The sequence below is a fragment of the Triticum aestivum genome, chromosome 6D, assembly GCF_018294505.1.
Source record: "Triticum aestivum cultivar Chinese Spring chromosome 6D, IWGSC CS RefSeq v2.1, whole genome shotgun sequence".
Classification (NCBI taxonomy): domain Eukaryota; kingdom Viridiplantae; phylum Streptophyta; class Magnoliopsida; order Poales; family Poaceae; genus Triticum; species Triticum aestivum.
Window position 1 is genome coordinate 392,947,818 of NC_057811.1, and position 9,732 is coordinate 392,957,549.

General features: G+C 44.8%; 1 protein-coding gene across 1 annotated transcript; it reads left to right on the forward strand.

The window, feature by feature from the left end:
- Nucleotides 1-4,051: 4,051 nt before the first annotated feature.
- LOC123145312 (fimbrin-4) lies at nt 4,052-9,086 on the forward strand. Its single transcript, XM_044564690.1, has 15 exons — nt 4,052-4,210; nt 4,306-4,433; nt 4,558-4,728; nt 4,854-5,122; nt 5,231-5,402; nt 5,806-5,844; nt 5,947-6,015; nt 6,101-6,217; nt 6,532-6,743; nt 6,903-7,061; nt 7,144-7,343; nt 7,442-7,608; nt 7,691-7,787; nt 7,918-8,009; nt 8,217-9,086. Exons 2-15 carry the CDS (start codon nt 4,347-4,349, stop codon nt 8,601-8,603), a joined length of 2,238 nt encoding a protein of 745 aa, XP_044420625.1. The 5' UTR covers nt 4,052-4,210; nt 4,306-4,346; the 3' UTR covers nt 8,604-9,086.
- Nucleotides 9,087-9,732: the final 646 nt, after the last annotated feature.

Genomic DNA, 9,732 nt, shown 5'->3' on the forward strand with positions numbered 1-9,732 from the left:
CGCGTCCGCGGCTGATCTTTCACAAAGATCAGCCGGGTCGCGAGCCGTCAGATGTAGCGTATCGAGCGGCCAAGCGACGCCTCCATCATTGCAACAAAAGTCTTGTTGCAGATTTATTTTTGCAACAGAGGTCTTGTTGCAGAATTTTATTTTTGCAACAGAAGTCTTGTTACAATTTTTTTTTGCAACAGAGGTCTCGTTGCAGAATTTTCTTTTTGCAACAGAAATCTTGTTACATATTTTTTTTGTAACAGAGGTATTGTTACAGAATTTTTTTGCAACAAAGATGTTGCGGATTTTTTTATCTTCACTTTTTTGAAACACAGGAGTTGTTGCAGAAGGAATTTCTGCAACACACGTGATGTTGCAGAAAATTTGCAATGGAAATCATGTGGCAGAAACACCATGTCGCCGCCGTTCGCCTCCGTTTTTTTCAGCTCTGTCGTTGCAATTGCAAATAGGGGGTGGTCGGTGATGGTCGGGGGCGATGGGAGGAGGTCGTCGACGGCCGTGCCAAGCAGAGCCGGATGCTCCACGGCGGCCGACGGACCTGCGACGACCGATGGCCGTGGTGGAGGCAACAGATGACCGTGATCTGCAGTTGCAAGCACTGCTGCCCCTGCCGCAAGCCGGGGAGCGCCCCGCCGCCGCTGCTACAGACCCACCATGTGTTGCAGCTTGCAAGCTCACCACCAGATTTGCGCCTAGCCGTGGTGAAGGAGCTGCAAGATATGAACGGAGATAGTTGATGGCTACCTTGCTATGCAGTCAGATGTAGGAGGGCGAGAGGTAGAAGGTTGCAGCCTTGCAGGTGGGCAAGAGAATGCTCAGGATAAGGAATAAAGTGGTTAAGGTTGGATAAGGTAGAGGGAGCCATGGGCACCACGTCACGTGAACAGGTGCCACACGAGCGAAGCGGCGGATGAACCCAGAAATTAGCAGGTTGATTGGAAGAGTTTTCTTTAATTAATTCGGAACGGAGTGATAAAAAAGTGTATAAAAGAAAGAAAAAAATATAACGAGCCAAAAGAATCTGGAAGCTTCCCAAAAGCAGGAGGGGTTGGAAGCTTGCATGGGCCAGCCCATATAAAACATGTGTGGGAAGGTTTGGGCTCTGTCTACCAACAAGGTAGTATTCAGCGCCTTAAGCGCCAAATAGGATATTCCATGTCTCCACGGGTTAAAGTGAGCATAGTTCCCCTAAATCCCCCTGAAAAAATTCCTCTAAATAAAAAAAGAATTAAAAGTGCACGCGAGAAAAGTCACGAGATCCTGGTTCAAAGGAAAAAAGTAGCGAGCACGTTGAGGCTGCCTCCTCCATGTCGTCGGTCGCACGTGATCGGAGTAGCATACGCGATTCATTCAGCCGTGCCCGGTCGGCGCATGGGTCCGCGTACTCTACTCTGTAGTACATCTTCCATTCGTCATTTCGTCCCATACTCGTGGGCCGGCGTGTTGTTTAGTCCGGCCGGATGACGGCAGCACAATACATAATTTTGACCGAAGGAAATCCGTTTTGCTAGATCGACCACGTAGCAGCGCCTCCTGATTTTCCCGCGGCGGTCGTGAACTGCACGCCCGGTCATGCGACTCGTGCTGCAAACTTCAGTTCGCCCAGTCCTTCCGGATAGACGCGTCCTTGTCCTTGGCAATGAATTCAGGCGAATATGAGGTCCTCCGGTGGCGGCGGATAAACACATCGGCGCCATACGCGTGCGCACCGGCCGATGGGTCACGCGTGTCCGCAGTGACGGGCGCGTGGGCGGTGGGAGGATGGACCGGCGGGCATGTGTCTGTACAGGTCCGCGCTGTTGGTGTGTTCCGGCGGGAATGGCACCAGGTAGCAACGCGCCAAGCCGAAGGCCGGTGACGTGCTTTGTATCTTCCTCTTATTTCGGAAGCGGCGGTGACGCTTTCGGCTCGCCGATAGTAACATGGCGAGAGGGCGCGTCGTGTACCGAACCGGATTGTCGGCCGCTCGTGCACGGGAACAACATGCACACTGGCACACTGCTACTCACCGTAACCACCCACTAATAAGAGTACAATTATCCTGATTTTACCCATTTTTCCGTATGTGGCAGCATGTAGGTTTAACGCTGCAAATGTCCAACAAAACAATTGTTCATTCAAAATGATTGTAAAGAATACACTAACCATTTTTTTTTTGAACAGCGGTAGGGGCTCAAAGGCTCAAGCTCCATTTCATATCAAATTTAATACTCCCTTCGCCCCGAATTATTTGTCGTAAAAATGAATGTATCTAGACGTATTTTTAAATCTAGATACATCAATTTCTATCTATTTATGGACAAGTAATTTAGTACGGAGGGAGTACAACACTGCATAGAGACCAAGTGGTCAGCTTGGTAAGCTATCAACAAAAATATCGCAAACACTGCATGGAGGACCTAAAAACAAACAATTTTTTACAAGATGGTTCTTCCTTTTTGCAAATAGGTCCCCAAACCATACAAGAGGACCATGGTCAAGTCCAGTCACATGTAGCAATCTCGTTGGAGACTCCATGGCCATCGTCTGCGACACAAGCCTGCCAATGACGAGCAAGGAGCCAAGGGCCTCACATGGAGGTTGAAGACGGCACACGAGAAGCAAATACCCTTGATGACCTACAACTTATGTGGCCGAGGTCGATGCAACGGGATGAAGGAAACGCTAGACCCACAAGGAAGCTTGCAATCCCTAAAGAACTCCAGCTCGGCGAAGACAGTAGTCAGATCGACCTCTCCTTGTTCGGCCGACACCATGCCGGCGAAGAAGAAGAAGAAGAAAGGATGACCCCGAATCTCTCCCCAAGCTTATTGAAAGTGCTTCTCCCAAAACCACCGCCTCTTGCCGTCATCCATCACGCAGGTGGGTCAAAGGAGGAGGAAGGCGAGCTCCATACACCGTTCGCTGGCAAGGGATCAAAGCACACCGACAACATGTCGCCAAACCACGACATAACGCCATAACTACTGGCCTAATATACATAAGGAAGACATGCACACCTCTCGGCAACCATCGATGTTGGACAAAGCGTTGGATCAGACCAGGAAGCTCTAGTTGAGTTCCAAAAAGGGGGTCAACGCAAGAGGGGGAAGGGTGAGGGAAAAGAAAGTGGGCTGCTCCCAAGAATACACTCACTAGAATATGTGCAAGTGAACAAACAAATGAATGGCTTACTAGAATCCGTATTTAAACTTCTTCAACTTTGATTGTAGATAGATGGAATTTTTTTGTAACATCATTATTACTCTCTTCCGAGTTTATTATGCCCCCTCACATTTTGAGTCAAAGTTTGACCCATACATTTGCGCAATAAAATATGAGATACATGTCAAAAAATATATAATTGGAAATTTCATTTGATTACAAATCTAACAATAGAATTTTTATGACATGTCTCGTATATTTTGCAAATCAATTCTACGGTCAAAGTTTAACCCAAAATATAAAGGGGCCTAATAAATCTGGATAGAGGTAGTATAACTGCAATGAATAATATATTTATGGTTTTCATTTTCTTTTATAATTTTGTACCAGCGTGTAGACATAAGCAGTAATCTTTTTGTCGGTAATAAAACTAATCCGCTAAAAACAACAAGCAAAATCACACAACCCCTTATGACATTTTTCAAGAGAAACTTTTGATCTATTCATAATCAATCATGGTAGTACAAAGAGCAACAAGGATAACAAAAGTTATAACCATATACATGTAAATCCTAAGCCGCCTTAATGCGAGGATTCAGCCGTCACACGTGTTAGAGAAACAGTTCTCCGAAGACTTTTTCCGGTTGTGAGCATGCGCAGCTAAGCACATCATCAATCTCTCTCCATCAAGAAAAAAAAATCAAACAAAAAAATCATCCTAGTATTTTTTTGGGTCAAATTTTTTGCTTCATTATTTATTGATCTCCATTTTGCTTGCTTGCCTGCTTTTACCCTTTCCATCCAGTGCCTTAACCCCGAGGAAAACCTAAAGCGAAGACACAATAAACTAACGAAACAAACAGACCCCACCCTTACCTCCTCTCCTCGTCTCCGCCACTTCCCCCTTCCCTCCCTCCCTCCCTCCCGCCCCCACCAAATCTGGGAGTTCCCGGACGCCATTGCCCACCTTTTCCCCCCAGCACAAGGAAAGCACGCCAGCGAGAGAAGGAACAGCAGAGGCTGCACGGCAGAATTACCGTGAGCAATTCGGAAGGTATCCTGATCTTCGTCCCCGCAACCCCTCCCCGCCGCCCCCCACCCGCGCGCGGACGATCTGTCCCTCCTCCCTGATCTGAAATCTCGCCGCAGCCGCGCCGGAGCCGGGTCGAATCGGGCCGTGGCGAGGGGAAATGTCCGGCTTCGTCGGGGTCGTCGTCTCCGACCCCTCCCTGCAGGGCCAGTTCACGCAGGTCGAGCTCCGATCGCTCAAGGCCAAGGTGACAACCCGAATCCACGGCTTCTTCTTTGCTTCTCTGCTCCAAAAACCACAATTATTGTCAGAAGGGTTTCCTCTGTCACCTCCGCTCCAACTCGAGGTTTCTGTGTCGTTGTGGGTTGCAGTTCGTGTCTCTGAAGAGGGACTCCGGCCATGTCACCACCAAGAACCTCCCGGGGCTGATGAAGAAGCTCAGGGGACTTCACGAAGTGGTCCCCGAGGAGGAGATCGCCGCTTTCTTGTCGGAGTCGTACCCCGACAGCGACCAGGAGATTGAGTTCGAGTCCTTCCTCCGGGTACATCTCGGCGATCCTCTGAGTTCCTGACTAGTAGTATTACTAGTATTACTGTGGAGGGGAAGAGCGTGTCATTGTCTTACAGATTCGGTTCGGATGGGGAATTTGGTGTGGTGTTTTTGCAGGAGTACCTGAATCTGCAAGCAAGGGTAAGCGCCAAGGAAGGAAGCGCCACTGCTGGCGGCGGCGGGGCTGGCGGCCGCAAGAACTCGTCGTCGTTCCTCAAATCCACCATCACTACGCTGCTGCACAATCTCAACCAGGCGGAGAAGTCTTCTTACGTGGCGCATATTAACACTTACCTTGGTGAAGACCCATTCTTGAAGAAGTACTTGCCAATCGACCCATCCGGCAACCAGCTATTCGATCTTATTAGGGATGGTGTGCTGCTCTGGTGAGAAGGCTTTCTAGCTAGCTACATGGCGCATGCCAATTTACTCTTTCAACAGAAACTGTCTGCTAGTTGTAGCTGATGTTAATTCGTTGATGGATCTTTTGTCAGTAAGTTGATCAATGTAGCTGTACCTGGGACCATTGATGAGAGAGCAATAAATAAGAAAAGAGTTCTTAACCCATGGGAGAGGAATGAAAACCACACACTGTGCCTCAACTCTGCAAAGGCCATTGGATGTACTGTTGTCAACATTGGCACCCAGGATTTAGTGGAAGGAAGGGTATGCCTTGTGTTCCCTACTTGTTATCCTTTCTTGTAGATCATGATAAATGTTGCAGCGCTCTAAATTATCCTTCTTCTTTTGCAATGAGATAAATCATTTATCTCCCTTTAATCTTTCATGTCCTGTATACTGATATATAATCTTTTTGATGAATTTGTAGGTAAATTTAGGTATAAATACTGTTCTCATTATTAACTGCTGACTGTCCTTATGCACTTTATCACTTACTAGTAGTTAGTACATCTCATATTTTTTTGTTGATTTTCATGTGTCAGTTGTTTTAAGCCACCTTACCCTAAAGGGAAAATGCTCCCAATTCCCATATTCAGTTCTATAAATTCCCTTAAAAAAAAAAAACCAAGTGGTGACTTACACATACTTCTATTGTTTTCTTTGGCAGCCTCATTTAGTTCTTGGATTGATATCTCAAATCATAAAGGTAAGTATTGAAATGAGATTCACATTTTTTATGCAATTCAATGGACACACTATGGTTGAACTCCTCCTTCATCAACTAAAGAGTTGTTTCACTTATTATCAGATTCAACTTTTGGCTGATCTTAATCTTAAGAAGACACCCCAGCTTGTGGAATTGTTTGATGACAGTAAGGTAAGTAGAAGTGTTTTACCTTTGTTTCAGCTCCCGGTGTACATCTTTGCTCAAAACAAAATCCATTTTATTGCATGTTGTACAGGATATAGATGAGGTGTTGAGCTTGTCACCAGAAAAGATGCTGCTTCGATGGATGAACCATCATCTGAAAAAGGCTGGCTACAAGAAAACTGTTAACAATTTCTCTTCGGATGTGAAGGTGCATATGACAGAACATGTCACAACACTTATAATCACTTAATTATATGCAATTTTGATACACCTGCAATGATACAAAAATCTGCCTGTTACACATTTGGTTGATCTTCTTGTTGAATTTGAGTTTTGTGGGCAACGCAACAGCTAGCTTTTCAACATTGTTTATCAAAACACTTTATGTTACTTTCTTCATTTTATGTAATACAGCGTACGTTATGTCGCTCTGTACTTGATCCATCATTATGTTGTTCTTTGTCATGCGTCTGTTCTTGCTCTGTTCAACTTCCGATGGTCACATAAGTTAATTATTTACAGGATGGTGAAGCCTATGCTTATCTTCTAAAGGCTCTTGCTCCAGAGACTTCCCCTGAAACCACACTGGAGACTAAGGATCCTGATGAAAGGGCAAAAATGGTACTTGAACAAGCAGAGAAGTTGGACTGCAAAAGATACCTTACACCAAAGGATATAACTGAGGGTTCTGCCAACTTGAATCTTGCATTTGTTGCACAAATATTCCAGCATCGGTAAGTGCCGACTTTCCTGCTCTTGAAAATGATCTAGAAATTTAAGATATGATCAAAGTCATACGAGCTATTTTAAATTGGAAGTTCCTTGGGTCGATTTTAACGATTTTTCCGTGCTGACCATTGATCACTTCAATGATATCATTCCATGATGCGCAGGAATGGTCTAACTAGTGACATTAAACAAGTTACACTCACACAGTCAGCATCACGTGATGATGTTCTAGTATCCAGAGAAGAAAGGGCCTTCCGAATGTGGATCAACAGCCTTGGGGTCGAGTCATACGTGAATAATGTTTTTGAAGATGTTCGCAATGGGTAACAAGACTATTTTCATGATGTCTTGTGTTATTGTGTTATATCAATTGCTGAGTTGATAATTTATTTTATGATCTTTCAGATGGGTACTTCTTGAAGTACTTGACAAAGTTTCTCCTGGATCTGTCAATTGGAAGTTGGCATCAAAACCTCCAATTAAGTTGCCATTTAGGAAACTGGAGAACTGCAATCAAGTTGTAAAAATTGGGAAGGAGTTAAAGTTTTCATTAGTAAATTTAGCTGGGAATGATATTGTTCAGGGAAATAAGAAATTGATAGTTGGTGAGTTCGATCACATCGAACTTTATAGTGAATGCTAATGCACTGTTCTTGATAACTTAGTGGACATATAATTTGAGTTTCTCTGTGTTGTCTTTCAGCACTTCTGTGGCAATTGATGAGATTTAATATCCTTCAATTGCTAAACAGACTGAGATCCCACTCCAAAGGATCCCAAGGAAAGCAAATTACTGATGCAGATATACTGAACTGGGCAAACAGCAAAGTGAAAACATCCGGAAGAACATCTCGAATGGAAAGCTTCAAGGTGACTTTAATATCCATAGCTTTCGCGTGACCATATCAGAAACTCCAGCTGTTAATGTTTTTCTTGCCATTTTCCCCTTCAGGATAAGAGCTTATCAAATGGAGTGTTCTTTCTTGAACTTCTTAGTGCAGTTCAGCCAAGGGTTGTGAACTGGAAAGTGGTTACAAAGGGAGAAGCTGGTCTGTTCTTGATCCACATGTGCTATTTGACTATTTCATGAATTGGTTTCTGATTAATTAATTATATGCTTTCTTTACAAATAGAAGAACCATAGTACTGGCTGATGGGTAATTTCTTTTGATTTTGCAGACGAGGAAAAGAAGCTAAATGCTACCTACATCATTAGTGTTGCAAGAAAGCTCGGATGTTCTGTGTTTCTACTGCCAGAGGACATCATAGAGGTAAAGGGCCATTGTTACGAATATGGAACTGAGCCTGTAATATTTTCATTTTCCAATGAATTAAACTGGATCGGAGCTAAATTCATCTACTTCTTGGAATCTTTTACCTTTAGAAATGTTGATGATGCTTGTTGATTGAGAATTGAAACACTGCTGTGCATATATTGTTGGTTTTATATCCTCCTTTTGTTCATGTTGATTGAACAGGTGAACCAGAAGATGATCCTAACTCTTACAGCTAGCATCATGTATTGGAGCCTGCTGAGACAACCACAGCCTGAAATATCTGAAGCATCAGAGCCATCTAGCATGGCTTCGGACGCAACTTCCGACATTGGCTCGGAGGATGGTGCTTCGACAGCGGCACCGTCTGAGAGCGAAGAGGCAAACTCACTGTCCGACAGTCTATCCACCCTGACCACAGACGACGCCACCTCAAATGCTCCAGCTGCAGAAAACGGGAACGACGCCACCCCAGATGCTCCACTTGCAGAAAACGGGAACGACGCCACCCCAGATGCTCCACCTGCAGAAAACGGGAACGACGCCACCCCAGGTGCTCGACCTGCAGAAAACGGGAACGACGCCACATGATCCTGATGGTTATATTTTCGTCCGTAGCGCTGTCCATCAATTAGCTTTATATACAAGGGTTGGTACCAAAAGTTGCTGCTGCTACCAGAAGTGAATTTTTCTCCTGCTTTTCAGGTAGCATAATAGGTACACACCATCATACAGATAGATCGTAGCCGCCGTTTGTTCATTAAGTTAAATTTTGCTGAATAGCAAGTACTATACGGGAGAAAGAGAGAAATACAGACACATACATATAGTAGGCCGCCGGTTGGTTTGGTTGGCTGGCCATTTCCTGTACACTCTTTAGTGCACAGCTCCATTGCTCAACTCGTGCCTTGTCGGTCCGTCCATGTGCTCCGTATTTTTTCCTTCCAATTTGCTGTACTGCTTGGACCATTATCATTTTTGTACCAAACTGTCGTCGCTGCTGTGGAGTGTGGACCATGCATGATGAGCTGTACATAAAAATGTTGATTTCTGGCATGCCAAGGAATCGCTGTACTCCCTTCGTTCCTAAATATAAGTTTTTTTAGAGATTCCACTACAACCTACATACGGATGTATATAGACATATTTTAGATATATTTTAAAGTGTAGATTTACTCATTTTGCTCCGTATGTAGTCCATAGTGAAATATCTAAAAAGACTTATATTTAGGAATGGAGGGAGTACACATTATGCTAGTAGTAGAAGTATTGTTGGGGCATTCTTGTTCCTTTGCGTGCAATGTGACGTGTCGGATAGCGATTTGTAAATCAGTGAGCGCGAGGTGCATCGGGAATTATTAGTAGTAGCTGTTTGAAATGGATCAATCACGCATGCCTGGGAATTAATTAGCTGTTTCTTCTTCTTGACAGTAATGGATTTGCACCGTACTATTCGTTGATCTGCATGAATGAGACCCAGGACGTGCATTCCGCATGAACAATACGGGTACCACTAAGCTGCTGGAAAATTACTGGCGTTTCTTTTTTCTTAGAAGAGAAAGACAAGGGCGCTGCGGAACATGGCACCGAGATGACGAGTCGCGGGACTGCACTGCGTGTGCGTCTTCCGATGAGCCTGCGTCGCGCAGGCAGCAGGCTACATAAATTCGCGGGCACACACACAGCGGCCGAGGTCACCACCGGGCCGGCCGGAGACAGC